Genomic DNA, 21,913 nt, shown 5'->3' with positions numbered 1-21,913 from the left:
TCTCAAATTTGACTCCCTCATTATCTAGACAGAAGTTAAAAAAAAAAACAAAAACAAAGGATACTAGAGCCCTATTCTCTCATGAAGCAATCTGCTAGAGCAGAGTGGCTTCTGCCCTTTTAGATGATACATGTGTTCTCCAATTTGCCACAAGCCCCACTTTTCCCTCATGTCTCCAACACTGAGGCTACATATTAAGTTTTTATTTTGCCATTATACTTTCATTTCTGTTTTTTCTTATGGTAGAAGGGTATTTTTCTGAGCCTATATATTTATCAGAAGTGGCAAATAAGAGATATAAGAGGTTCAAGATTTTTTTTTTTTTTTAAGTACAATATAGTCATCACTTGGTATCCACAGGGGATTGATTTCAAGACCCCCAGAAGATACCAAGTCCATCATATAAAATGGCATAGTATTTGCATATAACCTATGCCCATCCTCTTATATACTTTAAATGCTCTGGATTATTTATAATACCTAATACAATATAAATACTGTATAAATAGCTGCCAGCACGTGGGCCATTCAAATTTTACTTTTTGGAACTTTCAGGAATTTCTTTCTTTTTTTTTTTAATAATATTTTATCTTCTTAGTTGGTTGAATCCATGGGTGTAGATGGAACGCATGAAATGAGAGGGCTGGCTATACAATCCTTAGAGGAAACAAAGATTATTCATACATGTTTAGTATGCAAAATGGGTGTCCATCCAAAGAATAGACCCTGCTCATTCATCCTCTTCTATCTCACATCTAATCCCTATAGCCACTGGAGCTTGTACCTCTCAAGCATAGAAGTGCTCCTGGAGCATGTAGCAGGCTCTGGATTAGCCTGTCTTTACTTGCTGCCTAGTTTCCTTAATCCCCCAGAGCCTACAGACTGGGACAGGCCGGTCAGACTTTTAAAGGTAAAGCTCTGAAGGCTCTAATTCTCTTCCTCATTTACTCGCCTCATTGTCTACAAATAAGCTAATTTCCACAGTCAAGCCATAACATTTCCTCCTAATTTAGCAGTAAATACTATATGTTGAATACTATATACTGAATACTATCTGTTGAATCTACAAAATGTTGAGCCCTAGTTCAGTTACCTCCCTAATCATTTCACCTTCCTTGTAATTGAGGTTAGATGTAGATGGTTATGGGCTTCCCATGTGGCACTAGTGGTAAAGAACCTACCTACCAATGCAGGAGGCGTAAGAAATACAGGTTCGATCCCTGGGTCAGGAAGACCCCCTGGAGGAGGGCATGGCAACCCACTCCGGTATTCTTGCCTGGAGAATCCTATGGACAGAAGAGCATGGCTGGCTGCAGTCTATAGGGTTGCACAGAGTCAGATACAACTGACTGTGACTTAGCACAGCACAGCATAGGTTGTTATAATAAGCAATTCGTTTAGCCAATAGTGTTTTTTGGAGGAGGGGCACATTGTGTGGCATATAGACCTTAGTTCCATGACTAGGGATCGAACTCATGCCCCCTGAAGTAGAAGTGTGAAGTCTTAACCACTGCACCAGCAGGGAAGTTTCCCTAGCCAATAGTTTTTTTATGAAAATGAAGGAAAGGGAGATCAGAGAGGAGGGAGTAGACAGGAAGAGGAACAGAAACAGGTCTTAGTAAATGTGAACCATAATATGATCAATAGATGGCATAAGCCCTAGGGTGTTTTACTCTAGATCTTCTCTCCTTGGTCATTCCGTTAGCCTCCTGGAGACAAGGCAAAACTGTATTTTCATGTTCTGCACTCTATATTAATTACTTTAAAAATCCTAGTTTTTTATTTTTTTTTTATTGCAAAATGTTTATTGGTAATAACTTTATATAATTTACTCCCTATATTTGATGTTACAAGCAACGGTGGTTGGATGAGAGTAGGCTACACCCGAAGCTGGCTGCTGGCTATACTGGGCCGCAGCCGCCGCCGCCGCCGCCCCGCTGTGGGTGAATCCAAAGTAGTTGCCGGTCGCCATTTTGGCATCTTCCCCCAGCCGGCTGGGCACATAGGTGAAAGAAACTACAGGGCATATGGGAATCATGGGCTCGGGCTGCTGCAGCTGAACTCTGAACTCTGAACTCTCACCCGCTGCCTCCCTCCTCAGCCCCGCTCCTCCTCAGCGGAGAACAGACCGCCGCCTCCAGCTGCACTGAAAATCCTAGTTTTTTAAAGGACCTGGTATGTTGGAAAAGAAAGTGAAAAAAACAGAGTTGAGTGGAGTCATCAACCTTCCCCTCTGTGTCCCCAGGTGCCAGCACTTTCCAGAGGACTAGCTAGGTTAGCAATGTCTGCTCCCCTGTAACTAGACGTCTGTCCTAATGGCCAGGGACTCTGATAGATTCATCCAGAAGAACTGGTGCCAACTTCATTTGCATCCGGACAAAATGTCTCCCGGCTCAGGTCAGCAAGGACTTTGAATGGGATGCCAGCAAACAGAACCCAAAGCTCATGATGAAAAGGTGACCCTGGTGGTCTCTGGCTGAGAACCTTCAGGGAAAAATCTCTTCAGGTCCTGAATGGTCTCCTGTGGTCCAAACACCAAGAAAAATTACTTAAAGCTGAGAGTGAGAGACTGAGGGCTAAATTAGTTTAGATCTTTGTCCCCAAACGTAAAAGAAATGATTAGGAAATCCTAGCGTTGGTCTGAGGAAGTAGGTGGGATTGGTTGAGATGAAGTGGGGAGCCGGCAGCCGGGCTCAACCCGGAGCATAGAAAACGTCGGGACTCTATGTAATTAGCTCCACGAAAGAGGAAGCCCGAGGCAGCTCCCCAGCAGCCTGAGGCCACAGGGCCGTGCTCTCCAGCTGGCTGAGGTGCTGCCCCCACCCGAGCCCGCTGACGGAAGTGCCGTCTCTCTCCTGATAGGAGGAGGATGACCCAGCAGATCGGCAAGTGGCCAAGAGGAGCTCCCCCTGTCTTCTTCTCCTCTTAGCACGCGTGACAGTGTGGTATGCCCCCTGACCTTCTTCCTTCCTCCTCTGGGACTAAGCCATGACTGGACATGACAATAAGGAACTCGTCCTTGCCTGAACCTGTAAGTATGCATTCCTCGTCAGCAGACACAGCGCCAAGGTAAAACTTACCTCAGGCTGGTGAGCTGGTCCCCCGCCATGAAGGATACACCGCTGTTTCTAAGGCATCCACCGAGAGAGTTTATTCAGACAAAGCATCTGGGGCGGGGGGGATTTCCCACTTAAAGACATGATAAGGGCTCCTCATCTCGTTTTGTTTGACAGCCTCAGCAGACGACAGGCAAGATGTGCAGATTTTTCTTAGCCTACTTCCTCCTAAAATTTTGTCTGTGGTTAATCACACTCTGCAAGAGACAGTTTCATCCTGGAGGCTAACATTCTATGACTCCACCAAAGGTCCAGGACTTCTGAGCCTGCCGTAACCAGACACAAGCTCAAAACCAAAACAGTGACACGTTAAGTGAGGGACTTGGTGAAGTCAGTTCAGCGCCAGGTTTGTTCCCCACAGGTCCTAAGTCAAAACAGCCTGCCTGTCTTGGTCACAGTGCTTTAATTTCCAGCCCCATCACCTTCCTTGATGCGACACCACTACAAGCATGTAAGTGGTGCGGTGCCCAGGGCAGAGGGTGGGCAGGGAGCAGGGACTGGGGGGCTGTGGGCTGGCTCTGGACCTTGCTACTTCCTAGCTGACTGGCCTGGGGGCAACACCTGACCCTCTAAGAAATCCTTCCCCTCATTTCATCTTCTTCCCGGAGATAGGAACTCACCCTGCAGAGTGGTTTAAAAAAGAACAACTGGGGCTTCTCTGGTGGTTCCTCTGGTAAGACTGTACTTCCGCTGCAGGGGGCATGGGTTCAATCTGTGGCCAGGAAACTAGGATCCCTTATGTCTCATGGCCAAAAAAGCAAGGTAAAAGGTGACAGCTAATGGACACCTACTGTCTGGATAGAAAGTATATTCCTAATAAATGATGGCAGTGATAATTATTGTTGACTTTGTAAAAGGAATTAATCCACTCAAAGTACTCAGAATAGTATACTCAGGAAGTGTCCCTTATTATTTATTCTTGTGATCTAAGGAAACCCAGATGCCTTGTCACTTTGGGATCTGCATGCCTCACGGAGGTAATACTATGTATTTGGCTAACATGCCTGATTTCAGAAAAATTTTGAAACGATTTAGCAGGTTAAATTCAGCCTATGAAAGGGAAGTGAAAGTGTATGATCTACATCTTAGAAACAGCAAAGACAGGAGGTCAGAGAATGGGCAGAGGAAGAAAAGAATATAGCTGGGAAGATAAATCAGGAAGCCACAGCAGGACTGCAGATCTGAGCTGAGGTCCAGGCTGTAGGGAGAGCAGGGGACTGACCCAAGTGTGGTTCAGCAGGTAGAATCTACTCTATTCTGGGTGGAGGAAGGCAAGGGAGAAATCACAGATGACCTTGTAATTTCTGTCGTGGAGCAATTAAGTGAATGTTGGCTTCACTTACTGAAAAGAACAACACACTTGGGGAATAAGATCATTAGTTTAGAACTGATTTTAAATTGGATCCTTGCATAGTCTCAGAGTTTATTCAACCAGCAGCAAAGAGAGATTTCTTTCTTCTTAGCAATTTTTGTCATGTATTTTAAAACTACTCTGAGATTTAATTAGCTTCCATCACCAAGAATAAATGCATATATGGAACATAAACACAGAATCTTTTTCTTCTGATACCAATATACCAAGTGACTAAGTCCACAGTTATACAACAGTTAGAAATCATGACAAAGAAAACAGAATGTTGACATATGACTCATAGGTTAAACTGGTGAACATCAGAGAAATAGGAGCAATTTGTAGTTCTCCATTTTCATTTATTTAAATGTATTTCAGAGATTCAACAACAAAATGTGTTAAGGAAAGAAACCGCCTAAAGGAGAAAGAAAGGAAGGCAAGGAGAAGTAACCAGTAGCATGATTTTTGTGAATGATAATTTGGAAAAATATTTAAAAGTCTACCATTTTACTGGTAGAATGGAACAGTGATGCACAAGTGACATACGAAACAAATGATGCTGTTTGGGGCACTCTATCTTACAAAGCAAATGTCTTTCGGAAGACAGTCTAACCGGAAGCCACTTTTCACACTGCTATTTTCAGTCATTTTCATGTCTTCATTAAGATGTTTCAAATCCTTTTTCAGTGATAGAAGTGATGCCCTAACATAGGGCTGTAACCACATTTCCAGCACTGAATTATAATCCTCTGCTTCTGTGTTTCTCCCTGACTGACAGGGAGCTCCTGAACAAGGAGACTATATTTTACTCAACCTTGTACCCACTGGTGTCAGGCACTGCACCTGGCTCTGGAGGCACTCATCGAGATTTATCTAAAAAAAAAAAAAAAAAAAAGGAAAGAATGAGTAGCATGCATCAAAAATATTAAGCAATTTCTACCTTCCATAAGAAGACAATTTCATGGTCAGGAATTTTGCAGTTAATATTTAAATATCTAATATTTAAGATATTAGAGCTTGCCTCTATAAATGTGGTATGACCAAGTTTCAGATAGTTTTGAAAATAAATTACTGCATCCATAATCTTCCATGCACACAGATGAAGGGTGAGCATTTTGGTTTCAGCAAATAATGTTACCAGTCTTAGAATTAACATATAATACCACTTAAAAGCATGCATTAAAAAAATAAGTTTTATTTTATTGAAGTATAGTTAATTTAAAATATTGTGTTAACTTTTGCTATACAAGTGATTCAGTTATACAAATATATATACATTCTTTTTCGTATTCTTTTCCAGTACAGTTTATCATAGAATATTGAATATAGTGCTATACAGTAGGATTTCCCTTTTTACCCATTCTATATATAATAGTTTGCATCTGCTAATCCCAAATTTCCAATCCATCCCTCCCCACAGCCCACCCTGATGCAACTACAGGTCTGCTCTCTATGTCTGTGCGTCTGTTTCTGTTTCACAGATAAGTTTGTCTGTGTCTTATTTTAGATTCCATATATAAGTGATACCGTATGGTATTTGTCCTTGTCTTTCTGACTTCACTTAGTATGATAATCTCTAGGTCCATCCATGGTTCTGTAAATGACATTATTTCATTCTTTTTTATGGTTGAGTGGTATTCCATTCTGTAGCTGTACCACATAGTCTTTTTTTTAATTTATTTTTTTATTGAAGGATCATTTCCTTTATAGAGTTTTGCTTTACAGAGTTTTGTTGTTTTCTGCCAAACCTCAACATGAATCAGCCATAGGTATACATAGACCCCCTCCCTTTTGAACCTCCCCCCCATCTCCCTCCCCATTCCACCCCTCTAGGTTGATACAGAGCCCCTGTTTGAGTTTCCTGAGCTATAGAGCAAATTCCCGTTGGCTATCTATTTTACATATGGTAATGTAAGTTTCCATGTTACTCTTTCCATACATCTCACCCTCTCCTCCCCTCTCCCCATGTCCATAAGTCTATTCTCTATGTCTGTTTCTCCATTGCTGCCCTGTAAATAAATTCTTCAGAACCATTTTTCTAGATTCCGTAAATGTGTGTTAGAATACGAAATTTATCTTTCTCTTTCTGACTCACTTCACTCTGTATAATAGGTTCTAGGCTCATCCACCTCATTAGGACTGACTCAAATGCATTCCTTTTTATGGCTGAGTAATATTCCATTGTGTATCTGTACCCCATCTGCTTTATCCATTCATCTGTCAGTGGACATTTAGGTTGTTTACATGTCTTGCCTATTGTGAATAGTGCTGCTGTGAACATTGGAGTGTATGTATCTTTTTAAAATTATAGTTTTATCTGTATATATGCCCAGGAATGAGACTGTTGAATCATATGGTAGTGACTGCACCAGCTTACATTCCCAAAATACCCAGGTATTTTTAAAATGACAGTGTTGTGAATAGCCCCCTCCAATATGACAACCTGAAAAGTAAAAGCCATTTTAAAGAGACAATTTTCAAACACAGATGATGATTGTGAAAGGTAAAAGAGGAATCTCTGCCAGCCTCTCTGGGTGAGAAAAAAAAATGATGCTCCTAGCATTTTGCAGGTCTAAAATATAGCTTCTTTATTTGAACAGTTTATGCCAACATGGATCGTGGAAAGGAAATTTTGTTGTCACCAATAAATAGTTAAGTCAACTGACTTAAACATCTCAAAATGAGTGTCTTTGAGAGCTGACCTGGGTTTGGACAAAACTGTGCTTTTACAGATATGGTGATCCGGTGAACTTTAGCGAAGTGGAAGTGGAATATTATTCAGCCTGTGAAAAGGAAACCCTGTCACCTACATCAACATGGATGAACCTTGGGGATGTTATATTAGGTGAAATAAGCCAGACACAAAATGACAAATACTGTGTGATTCCATTTCTATGAGGTGTCTGAAAGTGAAAGTGAGAGTCGCTTAGTCGTATCCAACTCTTTGTAAACCCATGGACTATACAGTCCATGGAATTCTCCAGGCCAGAATACTGGAATGGGTAACCCTTCTCTTCTCCACGGGATCTTCCCAACCCAGGGATTGAACTGGAGTCTCCCGCATTGCAGGTGGATTCTTTACCAGCTGAGCCAGCAGGGAAGCCCAAGAATACTGGAGTGGGTTGCCTATCCCTTCTCCAGGGGATCTTTCTGACTCAGGAATCAAACTAGGGTCTCCTACATTGCAGGCGGATTCTTTACCAGCTGAGCTACCAGGGAAGCCCATGAGGTGTCTATAGCAGCCAAATTCACAGAAACAGAAAAGTAGAATGGTGGTTCCCAGGGGCTGTGAAGAGCAGCAAAATGAAAGATATGGTTTAGTGGATAGAGTTTTTCCGATCTGTAAGATGAAAAAGTTCTAGAGCTCTATTTCACAACGGTGTGAATATACCTCGCAGTACTGCACTGTACACTTGGAAATGGTTAAGATGGTAACATGAGAGAGGGGGAGAGGGGATGGGGCCAGGAGAAACACTAGATTCAGAAAACTAAGTCGGTAATCTTCTAATCAAGTTTAATACTATTTAAAGGTAAGGCATATTGCTAAATAATTCAAGATACAATCCTCCTAGTGTATTAAATTATTCTTTGTGAAAAGGTTATGACCTTTTATTTTTCCTGAAATTTATGGACCATGGCTCTGGGACTAGGGGACCAAGACTCAGGAGGTCAAGTCCTTGGTCAAGCTCCATGGTTAGCCACTTAAAAATCTATTTTTATACTGCTAATTTATTAGGATAACTTAGTAATTATTTTGTATTACTAAAGCATGGATGTATGTATACTAATTTCTAGAATAAATTGAGCATAGACTAATTGCTAAGCACTCTGCTTAGCCCTTGGTCTATTCAATCTCCACAAGCAGAACTGGGCCAGAGAGGTTAGTAACTTTCCCAAAGTCACTCAACTCACAGATTACAAACTTCAGACTCTGAACTCATTTCTTTGGCCTCCAAAGGCCATGCTCTGAACTATGAAGATACACTGGAGCAGAATAGAGAAATTGCATAAAACAAAAATTCTGAAGAAGGTTTGCAGAAAAGTTAAAGCAATCCTGACAGAATGAGGTCTTTATAAATTCCATTCCTCTCTCATCCTGGTGAAACCACCAACTGGGCTCTTGTCAACCTGTAAGCTCCCAAACTCCAGAACTCTGGCCTTGCTCCTCTATAAGGCAAAAGCTTGCATGTACTGAATTAGTACAGAATTTAGTTCAGTTACTAAATTCAACTCATGAGAAGTTTTGATCCAGTCTAAAAATTCTTAACATACTCTGAGACGACTTTGTGCCCCCAAAGAAACAAATTATTCATATGTGCTTGAAAGCACTAAATGCAAATGATTTGAAGAGAAATGATCAAAAATGTATACTGTTTCAAATCATACAAGTGAAGAAAACACATAGAGTTGTGGTTTGCCAAATTTGGTCCTCTTTTTTAAGGTAGCCAGTCACTGATTTGTACAGACACACGCCATGCCAGCTGGCTGAAATAAGTGCATTTGTAAGTATTTAGTGGGCTGATTTCTAGCCCATTTGAAACACTCCATTCCAATAAGATAAGAAAAATAAGTGTTCCTTAAAATAGAAAATGTAGATAAAATGATAACGGCTCATCTAGAGATAAGTCTTAATTAATCTGCAGCCAGACCTATTAAAAATTGTTACTATTAAAGAAAGATCATTTCTGCCATTATATTCAGAATATTTTCACTAAATTATAATATTGGGCTTTTGTGATTTTGCTTTTAAATAAATTATGGTTTAAAACAAATTATAAATTTGTAATGACACATTAACATAAACAGAAACTGAAAGGCAAAACTCCAATTTGACTAAATATTATTTTTGCCTACTCTGTACCTGCACCCATGCGGTTGAAACAGACTAGAGAAAACCAAACACCCCTGTTGAGCATGGACTGTAGCCCTCCAGGCTCCTCTGTCTATGGGATTTCCCAGGAGTGGGTTGCCATTTCCTTCTCCCGGGGATCTTCCTGATCCAGGGATTGAACCTGTGTCTCCTACATTGCAGGTGGATTCTTTACCCTCTGAGCCACTCAAGGAAGTCCATTCAAGTAAGGGCTCCTAGCTTTGAATGGGCCCCCCATGCTATTGAGTAGACAGCCTCCTCATCCCCCAGATGATTATTTCATACCTTCTTCTCCATTCACAATGCAGAAGAGCCCAGTTTGATTCCTGGATTGGGACGATCCGCTGGAGAAGGGAAAGGCTACCCACTCCAGTATTCTGGCCTGGAGAATTCCAAGGCCTGTATAGTCCATGGGTTGCAAAGAGTCGTGAGTGACTTTGACTTCACTTTCACTTCTCCATCCTCAGACCTCTAATACCACCCTCCCCAGGTGAGGTGACCTGGCCCCTGCTGCCTAGTTCCCCGAGAAAAGAGCAGTCAGGAAAACCCCTACCCGCTGGCGCCTTCACCACATCCTGGGTCTTTCCTGGCATTTCTTTGGTTGAATGTCCACTGTCCTATCCAAGGCCAACCTCTCCACTTGGGCCCTAGAGACCAGTCCTTTCACCAACTCAAGGGAATGGCTCCAGAATTCTCTCCCATTCCTCCTGTAGAATCTTTTCCCCTGTCTATGGAATCATTCCTGTAAGTGTATAAACATGCTACTGTTGTTCCCATCTTAGAAGAAACAAAATCTCTCATCCCCCACTTCCCCTCATCTTTAGTTTCCCTTTACTTATAGTTTAACTCCTCCAGGGTGGTACTGCTACTAATTCTCCTCTCATTCTCTTAACCACTCTAATCAGCAGCTGTCCCCAACACTGTCTGGGTCACCCAAAGTCCTACCAATGGTCAAACATTCCACTTGACTTATCACCTATCTCTGACTGAGACCATCCTTCCTCCCTTGAAACATGTTTTCCTCTTGGCTTCCAGGACCTCATACTTTCTTCTTACTGCCACTGACTCTTCTTTCTCAGGCCCTTTCCAGGTTCCTTCTCCTCTTCCTGACCTGCCAGGAATTCTCAGACCTCTTTTCTTCTGTCGCTTCACCATCTCCATTGGAGACAGCATCCAAACCCAAACCAAACTGTTCTCTCTAGACTAGTCCTCTCTGCCCAGTGCCAAATCCCCACCCCACATCTGACTTTAGATGTGTACAAGGAATCTCAAAGGAAACAAGCCATCCACCTCCCCGACCAAACCTGTTTCTTCCAGAGCTTCTCCATCTCAGTAACTTCATCCCTCTTGTGCTCAGGCCAAGAGGCATGGAGCTAGCTTTGTATTCCCCCCTTCTCTCACACCCCATCTGCTCTCCACAAATCCTGTCACCTCTTTCACAATATATGCAGAATCTGACCCTTTCTCATTCCTTGGCTAGTGGCACTCTGGTTTAAGCCTCAACTCCTGCATTACTTGGTAACTTCCTTAATTGGTCTTCCTGCTTTCCCTCACATCCCAGTCTTATTAAGATGGGTGTTAATTTTCTGCTCAAGCCCCTTATGGTGGCTTTCAAGTAACAAGCCCAGGCCCTTTCAATGACTCATAATCTGCCCCCTCCCTTTTTTTTTGCCCCACAACGTGGCTTATATGATCTTAGTTCTCCAGGATCCCACCAGGAATGGAGCCCAAGCCCTCACTCGCACCCTCAGCATGAAAGCATGGAGTCCTAACTAACCACTGGACCACCAGGGAATTCCCATCTGTAAGGTATAGTTCAGGCCAAGGCAGAAAAGGAGACGACCTCAACGGAGTTAGGTTACCTTTATTCAGGCAAGGAGGGGCAACAGTTGGCCTAAGGACCAGGCTGAGTGTGAAAGGGATCAGGGAGGCTTCATATTTAAAGGGATGTTTGTGGAAGCATAAGGGAAATGTTAGGCAGGCGGGACTTTTTCAGTAACCTTTAGTTGAGATGGCATTTGTAGTCGAAGGGGGTGGGAGGTTTTAGGCAGGGGGTGGTAAGTCCCCTGGGCAGGAGGCAATAAGTTCCGGAACAGTTTTGTTTTCCCCAAAGTTAGATGATTCAGCAAGGGCCTTTGAGACCATTGTTTTCTTTTCTAGGCCCAAGGACTCCATCACCATCTGCCTCTTTCTTCTCAGTGTGAAGAAAGTCCATCTCCTGTATGTTCCTCCCTTGTTCTCTCCAGCCCAGTCTCATTCATTTCCTTATTCTCTCTGCTTGGAGCTTCCTCCCACCAGATTTCCAGAAGGTTTGCTCCATCCCCCCCCCCCCCCCCCAACTTCTCAAGGCAGCCTCCTCCAGACCAAGGTTATTTACTTTCATTGCAAGTTTCTTAGCAGGATCTGCAAACAAAAGACAAATTAACAAGAGAAAAGTTACAAATTAGCCTTTCTAAAGAAATGAAGACCCAAAGGGAGGATTGTTGTTGATTTCAGTCACTGGGTCAATTTGACGCTTTGCAACCCCAAGGACTGCAGCTTGCCAGGCTTCCCTGCCTCCCAGAGTTTGCTGAACTCACATCCATTGAATAGGCCTGAATGTTTTCAAACTGGATTTGAAGATCAATAGGACAAAGGGCAGTGAACTGAGGGAACTTAACAAGCCCTGTTTATTGGAATTCCTGGGGTCCCTTTGTCTTCAGAGATAAGGATGCTGTGTATGTGTAGGACGCTCAGTCACGTCCAACTCTTTTCGATCCTATGGACTGTATCCCCCAGGCTCCTCTGTCTGTGGAATTCTCCGGGCAAGAATACTTTATGGCCATTCCCTTCAACAGGGGATCTTCCCAGGGATCTGCATTGCAGGCAGATTATTTACCACCTGAGCTATCGGGGAGGTCCAAGGATGCTCCTTTCTTAAATGGAGAGGGCTTCTCCCACACGGGGTCTTAAGACTTGCTGCAGGGTGGGGTGGGGAAGGGTGGGGGTGGTGGTCAGAGTCTTTCCAGTACCTGCTGTTTCTCACATTCTTTCGCTTAAAATATTTAACATGTCAAGGTGATGCATTCTAGGGTAGAGCGTCATGAACCCCGTCACCACCCTATTTAAAATTCCAACCCACAGTCCTTACTTTTGCCCCATCCAGCAATCATGTTCCTATTCTCTTTTATCTAACATATTATTTCACTTGCTCTTTAGTTGCCTGTCTCCCCCAACACAAAGATCAACTCTATAAGGGCAAGGTATTTGGGGGGGGTTTTTCCCCCATGTATTATTCACAGTGATTTCTCCCCAGCACTTCGTACAGTGCCTACCACAATTATTTTGAATGAATGAGCGAAAGACTGAATAAAATGAGTCATGGCTAATGACATAGATATATTTTACTATCCATGGCAGTGTACCTGGTACTTGGATCTATTTTCTCATTAAACCTATGCCTCTATGTAGTGGTTGTTATTATCCGTATGTCACAGATGAGAAAATCGCAGAGTCACAGAGGAGTTAAGTGACTCCCAAAGTGAAAGAATCAAGTTTCAAACCCAAGTGTGTTTGGCCCCAAAATCAGACATCCGGCAGTTCACTTTATTTTATAGTATCATCGCTCTGGTTCCAGTCCTCTCCATCAAAAGACATGCAATTACCACATCACAAATCAAGGTTTCTGAGTGGTCCCCAGATGGGATATCAGGGCCAAACCCAAGAGGACAGTAGCCCACCTCTTTTTATAGGCTGTTGTGAATCTCGAGTTTTCTGTGGCATTTCAAACATCTGAGTGCTTGCAACAATCGATGATTTACCAGATTTTTTGCATTTTACTGTCGGTTCTAAGTGGCGTTTGTTTTTCCAGAGCCTTTAATAAAAATAGAAGTTGACTCTTTCAAAAGGAAGAAAGAATAAAATATTTCAGAGAGATGTAGAATATCTGCATAGAATATTTCTGGTAGAACAGACAAGAAGGTATGACAGTATTGTTTCTAGAAAGAAGAGCAAGGGATTAGGGAACAAGAAAGGGAGGAAAACTTACTTCTTATTCATACACCTTTTGAACTTCTGCACGCTGTGCATTAAGTAGCTTCTAGAAACAAGCAAAATGATGTAAGGATGACGATGAGGACAGTATGCCCTGTCTGACTCCTCCCCCCACCCCACCCCCCCCACCCCCCCCACAGGGCCCTGAAGATGACCGCCAGCGGTCAGGTGTGCTTTATACTGTGCTGATCCATCGAGGTGATTTATGTCATTTCAGCTCTCCCAGGGCCTCAGTTTCACCATTTGCAAAGTGAAGATAATGAGAGCTTGCCTTACTTTGTAAACCAGGATTTATTGTGAGATAGCACATTTTAAGTGTAAAACATTATACATGCATAGTTCTCATTATCTTTTAGGAAAAAGCTGGGTGAGAAAGCCAGCTCACTGAGCTACAGAACATGAAATGGGGCCAGAACAGCAATTGTAACTCTCTCCATATAAGTTCTTGGAAGTAAGAAAATCTGTGGGAAATAATCTGTTGCTTGGTCTCAAAAAAATTCATTTTGAATTTAAAGAGTACAAGTGAGATTAGCATTTGCATTATTACAGCTCCTCTGTTCTCTGGTCTTAGGATGATTATGTGAATTTTAGTCATCCTCTAAATTGTTCTTTTATTCTCACCATGTACACACTAGCTGGAATTTAGAGAACTGGAAAGATCAGCAACTCATTTACAGAATTGCTAGACTCAAAATAATGGCAAGTTTTCAAAGTTATATCACAGATTACTCTGAATTTTTAAATACTAAAGTTAGATTTGGAACTCATTTGTAGAATAGCTAGAATCAAATAATGGCACATTTTCAAAGTGATGTCATAAGCCACTCTGAAGTTTAAAATACAAAAGTTATCAGGTGGGCTATAGATACAGCCCTGCCTTGAGACACAATAATGATTCTAATTAAATTCATGGGAAAAGTGTGAAATAATTTGATTTGTGGCTATAGAAAACAGGATAAAAACAAAGTGTAATATGTGAGATTAATTTTTAAGCCATACATTGAGCAGTCAGTGAAGTAAAGTAGTATTTTTCAAGAAAAGATAAATGCATCACTTAATAGGCCAATTTACCTGAAACATAGAATTTTTAAAAATCTAGGGATGAAGGACATTATTTCAGCACTATTTTGGAATCTGTTACTCTTGTTCTTTAGGTCTCTTACACCATTTAAAGCAATGGAGAGATACCTTATCCTAAAGTGTTTGACATACTTTATAAGGTTCGCTATTGGGGGAAAACTTCTAAAACTTCATTTCCTCTTTTTTGTTTTCTTTTTTCTGATTTATTTCTTCCTTCTCTTTCCTCTTGGCATCTCTAGGAGAAGTGATATTCCTCCTCTTCCAAGTCAGATCCTTCCCAAACAAAACAAAGCTCTGAGCTTATCTAATCAATCAGAGAACCACTTCCCATTTCCCTTTCCTGTCACCTCTGCTGGTTTCCAGTGGAGCAGGAGAGGAGGCTTTGCCTTTTTGTGTTTACCAGAGGCCTGGGGCTGAGACCCCTTGCTTTCTGCAGCTCCGGAATGGTCTATCCTTCCACCCACAGGAGGTGGGAGGCGCAAGGGAAGTGATTTGAAAGTGGCTTGTAAACTCTTTAAAGCCCCCATACAAAAATTCAGGATTCTGACTTTTAAAAATTAATTAGAAAAGGGACCAGTCTTCCTCTCATCCTTTCTCATATCTCTCTTCTTACTTCCGCTTCCAGTCCCCTCACTGTCTTTCCCCCTTTCCCCTTCTAATAGCTTTCCCAGCTGTGAACAAACCATACAAATAAGGGTGATAAGAACCCAGAGTTTGAATTGTTAAAATGAAACAAAGCAAGAGTCAATAGACATTACACCCAAATTACTTAGAAATGTGAAATGAAAGCAAGCTAAGAGCCAAAATTTCAGGAAGAAGCTCTAGTTTGATTTACTTATCAGTTTGTTTCCGTATTTGCCCAGTTCTTAAAGCTTCTGTCATTAGTCTTCCACTTCCTAACGCAAGAAAGTGCTGATTTGTGTCATTTGCTCCAGATGCCACCGGAAATGGCCTCTTCTCCCCAGCCGCTGGCTCACAAACAGAGCAGCCCCCAGAGGTGAATTTATCTGCCTTGCAGCCCAGGCTGTGGGCTCTCCAACCTGACACAGCAACCTCCAGCCGAAAAAGGAGTCTCTCTAGGGAAAAGATCTAGGACCAACTGAGAAGCACATTTCTAAATTACCAGTTACTTTAATCAGTAAGTACTTTCAGTTTTCCCATTTTATTTTAAGCATTACTATTTCACATTTCTGACCAGCCTTTCTTAGGATCCTCATTTTGGGGGCACTTAATGTATAGGAAGGAATCACCATCCTAGTCTACTTCGCCCCACCTCCACTTAACTGAAGAGTCCTAAAGAGACAACTATTATTATTGTAATATTGTCTAATAAGGGTGCGTGACTGATAAGCTACTAAATCTCTCAAAGCATACAGTGCAGAGAAACAGTGAGCTGTGAACTAGAGAAAAGAGACGAGGCTTCTATTGTCTGTGTAATCTTGTATGTTGTGGTTGACCACAAAGGCTTGGCATCAGTTATGACTCCCAGCTCTGCTTTTTATAAAATGGATGACCTTGGGCAGATGACTCAATCTTTTAATTTTTGAATGTGTAAAATGGAGAAAATGAAGTACCAATTTTATCCAGGTCTTAAGAGGAATAAATAGAGGAGACAAAACACTGAGCATATACTGTTGAGAGGGTACTAAACAATGTCACTAAATAATAAGTTAAGTTTTTAAGTAATAAAACTTCATATCACTGGACAGTTTCTTTAACTGCTAAGTCCCATCCCCCAAATATGCTGAGATGACTCAGAATAACATTTAACATCCATGGAGTTTACAGAGCATTTCATTTCCACAATTAACCCTGAGGTAGGCAGTGCTGTTAGATTAGTTTTGTTACTGAGGGATAAGGGGTAAGCTCTGCTGAACACACAGTGGGAGCAAACTCTTAGGCCCAAACTCAGCTCTGAAGGGAGGGAAGCAGGACTTGGGGAAGGCCTGGTGTGGTGGCGGGTTCAGTTCCCTTGGCCCTCTCCCCTTCTGCACCTGGTCCCTCCTCCTGTTCCCAGCCTCGGGCTTGAAACCTAGGGAAATCCCACGCAGAGCAGTGGGAACCCAGAGCTTCTACCAAATAGTGTTGGTAGGAAGCAGACAGAATCTGGCTCTTACAATGCCATTTTCCCATTCAAAACCTTTGTTCCCCACAGAAACCTAGTATCTGAATATGAGATAATACTGTTAAAAAATAATACCAACAGCAATAATAAAATAATATCATTTTAAAAGCTCTTCTGAACAATCTCCCTAGGGGAACACAGGGGCCATTTCTCCTATTTCAAGCTTAAACACACAGAGGTAAAGTCAGCACTGGTGGTGGCAGAAGCCTCTGGCCTGCTGACTCAGACCAGTGCTCTCATCGTTGGTTAAATGGGCTTCTGTGGCCCTTTCTGGAGACAGAATTTTCAGAATCCGACCTGTTCATCAGTTGAAAGGGATTTAGTCATTATTAGCAACCCACCCCCACCCCCACCCTTTACAATCATGGAAACTTCTTACTCAACCATTGAATCTAGAGTAGTTATAATCTAGTCAATGTAAGTATAGAAACATCTGAAACACAAATGTAGCTTTAGTGCAGCCTTGACTTTCCCACTGACTCACTCAGAGGAATTGCTAACTATAAGTGGTAAAAAACAACTAGGTTGACTTCATACTTGTCCTGTTTTCACAAAGAAAAATTAAAGCTGTGCACCCAGCATTGCTTTGTTTTGTTTATCAACAGAGAATAAAAAAGGAAAACTACATGCAACTTTTTTTTTAGATAAAATTAGTTTTTCCTCTTGATTTCACTAAATAGGTATAGAAAGTGAAAGTGAAACTGAAGTCGCTCAGTTGTGTCCGACTCTTTGTGACCCCATGGACTGTAGCCTACCAGGCTCCTCAGTCCATGGTATTTTCCAGGCAAGAGTACTGGAGTGGGTTGCCATTTCCTTCTCCAGGGGATCTTCCCAACCCAGGGATCGAACCCAGGTCTCCCGCACTGCAGACAGACGCCTTACCATCTGAGCCAAGCAAAACAAAATCTTATGCTTATCTAATCAAGCAGAAGATTCACTGTCCAGAAGGGATGAGTGCTGTCTCTTCTCAGCAGCTGTACAACCTTGGATGATTGACATAACTTCTCCAAGCCTCAGTTTACTCACCTGTAAAATGGGTATAATAGTTCCTTCTTCACTAGGTCATGAGTATACAAGAGGCCTTGCACAGGGTAAATGCTCAATGGGTAATAACCATATTCTGCCTCAGACACTGGTCCATGAGGGGTACAAGGATAAGTGAGACCCATTGCTGCCCCCCAGGACTAGGATGTACTAGAGTAGAAAAACATATGGACAGTTAATTATACAATAAGGCAGAAAGTCACTCAGTCATGTTCGACTCTTTGCAACCCCATGAACTGTAGCCCGCCAGGCTCCTCTGTCCATGGAATTCCCCTGGCAAGAATACTGGAGTGGGTAGCCGTTGTTCCCTTCTCCAGGGGGTCTTCCTAACCCAGAGATCGATCCCTGGTCTCCCGCATTGTAGCCAGATTCTTTACCATCTGAACCACCAGGGAAGCCAGAACCAAGGGCTAAACAGAGATGTCTGTCAGAGGAAGGGGGGAATTTTTCTCGCTGGGACTAAAGAAGGCTCTCAGACAGAACTGTATTTTAAACTAGGTCTTAAAGAAGGAACAGAATTTCAGGAGAGGAAGGGGTTAGGGAACACAATGCTGAGTCACAGAACAAACAAGGAACAGGTAAGAAAAAGCCCTCTGGGTAAACACGAGCTCTGTAATTCATCCACAAGCTTTGGAGAGATGCACAGAAGGAAGGAGCATCTCCTAGGTTAAAAAACAAAGTCTATAAATGCAAACTGTTGTAGTTAGGCTAGTGTATCAGATGAAAATGAAGATATGAAATTGAGAAATATGAGAAAACATGTATAAAATAAAATCTCTCCTATTTTGAAAAGTTTCAGTCAAAGACAGACACACTTCCTTAAGGGTTATCAGAAATCTATGGAAAGTAGAAAAGTCAGGCATAAAATCTAAAAGAGGTGAAACTGCTCAGTTTCCTAAAATATATAGCAACATTCTCATTCCTCTTTTCTAAAATTACATCTTTTTTTTTTTTTCCTCCTTTTAATTGCCAAGAAACTGTTGAGCTGATCCATATCCAAGTTGTCACTCACTGAAGGATTTTGATGTTTTAGGAATGGTGGAAATGGCCACAGTCATGAAAAATAAAAATGACTTGACCCAAGCATTTTAGAGGCAGAGTTTATTTCCACCAAGTTATCCCCAGCCAATGTTAAGCATAAATTATATCGCAGTTCTCTGAAAGTGCACAGAAAAATAGACCACCGTCATTCCCATGGATGATCGGTATTTACCTTTGGAAAGATTGTTCAAAGGTCACAGGAGTCTTCAGTGAGGAATTCAGCCACAGTCTGATGGGAGGATAGTGGTATCCAGAGAATTTACAAGTGATAAAAGGCCCACACAGACTAAGTCACCTCTTGCTCCTCCCCCCCCCCCTCCCCCCCGCCCCCCCAGGAAATCTCACCTGAACTCACCTTATTCTACTCACTAGAACGTCAGGAACTCAGGAGACAAGTTTGAGATAGCTAAATTTATTCATTTAAAAATATGGTAGACCTTATGCAAAGGCCTTCACATGTGTTCATTTAACCCTCGATTCTAAAGGAAGTCCACTGTAGTATTCCTGTTCTGTAGGTTAGATTTCTTAAGTGCAGAGAGATTACATTATCGCCCCAGGGTCTCAGAGGCTAATGGAGTGGAGCAGGGTTTTAACCCAGGGGGCTGACTCAAGGGCCCACCTTATCAGCCTCTGTGCTTTAAGGCACCAATTCGGAGTCATCTGCATACAAATAGTAAGTGATAGGGGGACTGTCTCGTTTGTTTCCATCCCAACTAGGACTTTTAGGAAAAGGGTGGCGATTAACTACTAGGCTGGAGAAACAGAAGTAAACCAGAACTGTGGGGACAAAGGGGGCTTTCTGTTCACCTCACGGGTGGACGCTGAGAGCGTGGATGAATTTACCGAGGGAAAGAATGCTGAAGAAAAGGAGGGAGCCAGTGAGTGGGCCTTGAGAAAGACCGACGTTTGGGGATCGCCAGAGAAAGAGAAACTCACAAAGGATATACTGGGGGAGGTGAGACGGGCGGCCGCGGTGTCAGACTCGGGCAGGGTCACAGAGGGGAATCTTCCGCAGTGCCCCAGCCCCGGGGGACTAGGAAGGTTATAGATGTGATAAGGCCCAAGAGGCAGCCGCTGAAAGAACAAGGAAATCGTTGGGGATCTGCTGACAAACGTTTCTTCGCTTTGGTGGAGCTGGAAGCCAAATTTCAAGTAAACGGAGGAGTGAGTGGGAGGTGAGGACCCAGACAGCCAGTTCAAACAACTTTGTAAAAAGTGGCCTTGAAGGGGAAACAAAAGATAGGACCGTCCTGGAGGTGGAGTCAAAGAAGTTTCCTTTCTTTTTTAAAGCGAGAAACTAGAATATGTTTAAGGTTTAAAGAAAGGAGCCAGCCCAGGGAGCGGGAAGAAAACGTGGAATGCATAATTCTCCCCTCTCTGAGGGACCTCTTGGAGCAAAGTGCCCGAGGATGCAGGAGACCGGCTGAGTTGAGGGATCGCCTTCACACCTGAGGAGGTACCTCTAGGTCCCCGCAGGAGGGAGGAAGGGAGCTGTGGGTTTGAAGTGTGAGGGAGGGAGCCAGCGCCAGCCGTCCTCAGAGGTCTAGTGTTCTCCCCAGGGGAGGAGGTGTGCTAAGGGTTGAAAGGTGCCTAATGCAAGACTGGTATTGTCCTAGGCCCTTGAGGGACGCTGACGTGGATCTTTCATCTTCACTATTATGGAGTGAAGTGGGGGGCCATTACCCCGGTGTGACAACAGAAAAAATTGTGGCGCAGGGGTGGGGGGGATGGGGTGGGGGAGGGGGAAGCCATCCCGGAGCACACGGCCGTTCAAGGCCAGAGTCCACTTCTGACTTTGTCGTCTCCTGGACGTGAAAGCGGGCTCACTGGCTTTCAGTATCTCTCTCGTTCCTGTTCAAGGACTAATCGGTAGAGAATTAGCAAATGTGGTTTAAATAATGGTTCGAGACCAGAATGTGGAAGTTTGTCAATGGCTGTACATGATTGAAACCATATTTTGTTTATTTGAATTGCTTTGATTTTTTTACTCTGATTTTTTTTTTTCACTTTAGACTAGTCTTTGGTAAAACACAAATTTTGTGGGTTTTGTTTGTTTGTTGCTTTTTTGTTTGTTTAATGGGGCTCTTTGAATAAAGTCTCCATAGTTTATTTCTTGTTTTTATAGAAGTTACCTGCCTATCAGGTACTATAAACCTAATAGTGAGGATTTCATGCATAAAGGATGTTTCCTGCATTTCTTTGTATAGTCCATAGGGAATTTTTTATATTAGACTACTACTATGAGAAAAATATGCTGCCTTAAGGATTTTTAAACTTGGCAGTTTTCAAACTCTTCAAATGTGTGCAATTCTTCTGTTGATATTTTATTACAAAAAAAATCACAAATTAAGTTTGTGGCCCAGTGAAGACGGTATGGATACAAATTTGAATGTGTCCACAGAGATTCTTGCCTCCACAAGGAGAATTTAATGGTTATGTGGAGCCCAGTTTGAAGATCATTAGTCTAAGTTCAATTTTCCATTTATACCATAAGTTTCTGAGATTTTAGCTGTGCTATATAACTAACTGAATAGCCAAGTGAGATATATGGGTCATGTGACGTGTTGGGATGGGGCAGAGGAGCTGTGAGGGTTGTTGGAGGATGTGAGCCAAACTTTCAGAATGACAGCTTCACAGACCAAGGTATACGCAATGTTTTCTGTATTTTTCCTGAATTAATGAACTGCAGAGCTAAGGCCTATATTGGACATGAGGTTGGTGGGGGTGGCCAAACTTACAGAATGACAGCTTCACAGACCAAGGTATACGAAGTGTTTTCTATATTTTTTCTGAATTAATGAACTGCAGAGCTAAGGCCTATATTGGACATGAGGTTGGTGGGGGTGGGGCATTAAAATCGGTCTTTCCAATGGTTACTATTTGGAAAACAACTTTCTGTTGCTTTATTTATCATAGTATTTCACAGTACTTTCATGTATCTTTAAAAATTTCATCTAAAACCACTTTTTAAAATAATAGGACTGCATGATTTCCATTTTCATGTTTATAGAGGAGTGACTTGCCCCAAATCAAAAGGTCAGTCTCTTGAGAAATCCCCGTCCTCAGAAGAGAAGTTTGAATCTTTTGCTTTTCTCTTTTCTTTGAAAACTTGACATGATACCAATTTAATTTTTGACAACATTAAATTCCACTTAGAAAACTGAACAAATATCAAGAACTGGTATGCTGTACTGGTGAGTTCACGAAAAATAATTTTATTTGCACCATCTGTTCTCTTAACATTTAAGGGAATC

The 21,913-nt window shown here is 42.3% G+C and overlaps 1 protein-coding gene and 1 long non-coding RNA gene across 12 annotated transcripts in view; one reads left to right on the top strand and one right to left on the bottom strand.

Moving 5' to 3' along the window:
* PCED1B (PC-esterase domain containing 1B) overlaps positions 1-21,913 on the top strand; it is a 188,532-nt gene that overhangs the window by 118,123 nt on the left and 48,496 nt on the right. For 3 of the 11 annotated variants that reach the window (XR_011483272.1, XR_011483273.1, XM_070454519.1), the window contains exons 5-6: positions 2,863-3,031; positions 15,385-15,587. The exons of 1 other annotated variant lie outside the window; for it this stretch is intronic. Coding sequence is in view for 3 of the 10 variants with exons in the window: in XM_070454518.1 (XP_070310619.1) it covers positions 2,999-3,031 (33 nt within the window). In the remaining 7 variants the exon portion in view is untranslated. Of the gene's footprint in view, positions 1-2,862; positions 3,032-15,384; positions 15,588-19,040; positions 20,116-21,913 lie in introns of those variants that run through there. 7 more of the 11 variants (XM_070454522.1, XM_070454521.1, XM_070454520.1 and 4 more) reach the window with 3 other exon arrangements.
* Positions 11,685-15,393, bottom strand: LOC139030849 (uncharacterized). The gene is made up of 3 exons (XR_011483275.1): positions 15,285-15,393; positions 13,365-13,415; positions 11,685-11,740 (listed from the first exon to the last, which is right to left on the bottom strand). It is a non-coding gene; the product is annotated as an uncharacterized lncRNA (long non-coding RNA).

Source organism: Odocoileus virginianus, chromosome 24, assembly GCF_023699985.2.
Source record: "Odocoileus virginianus isolate 20LAN1187 ecotype Illinois chromosome 24, Ovbor_1.2, whole genome shotgun sequence".
NCBI lineage: Eukaryota > Metazoa > Chordata > Mammalia > Artiodactyla > Cervidae > Odocoileus > Odocoileus virginianus.
This window is presented reverse-complemented; position numbering and strand designations above follow the sequence as displayed.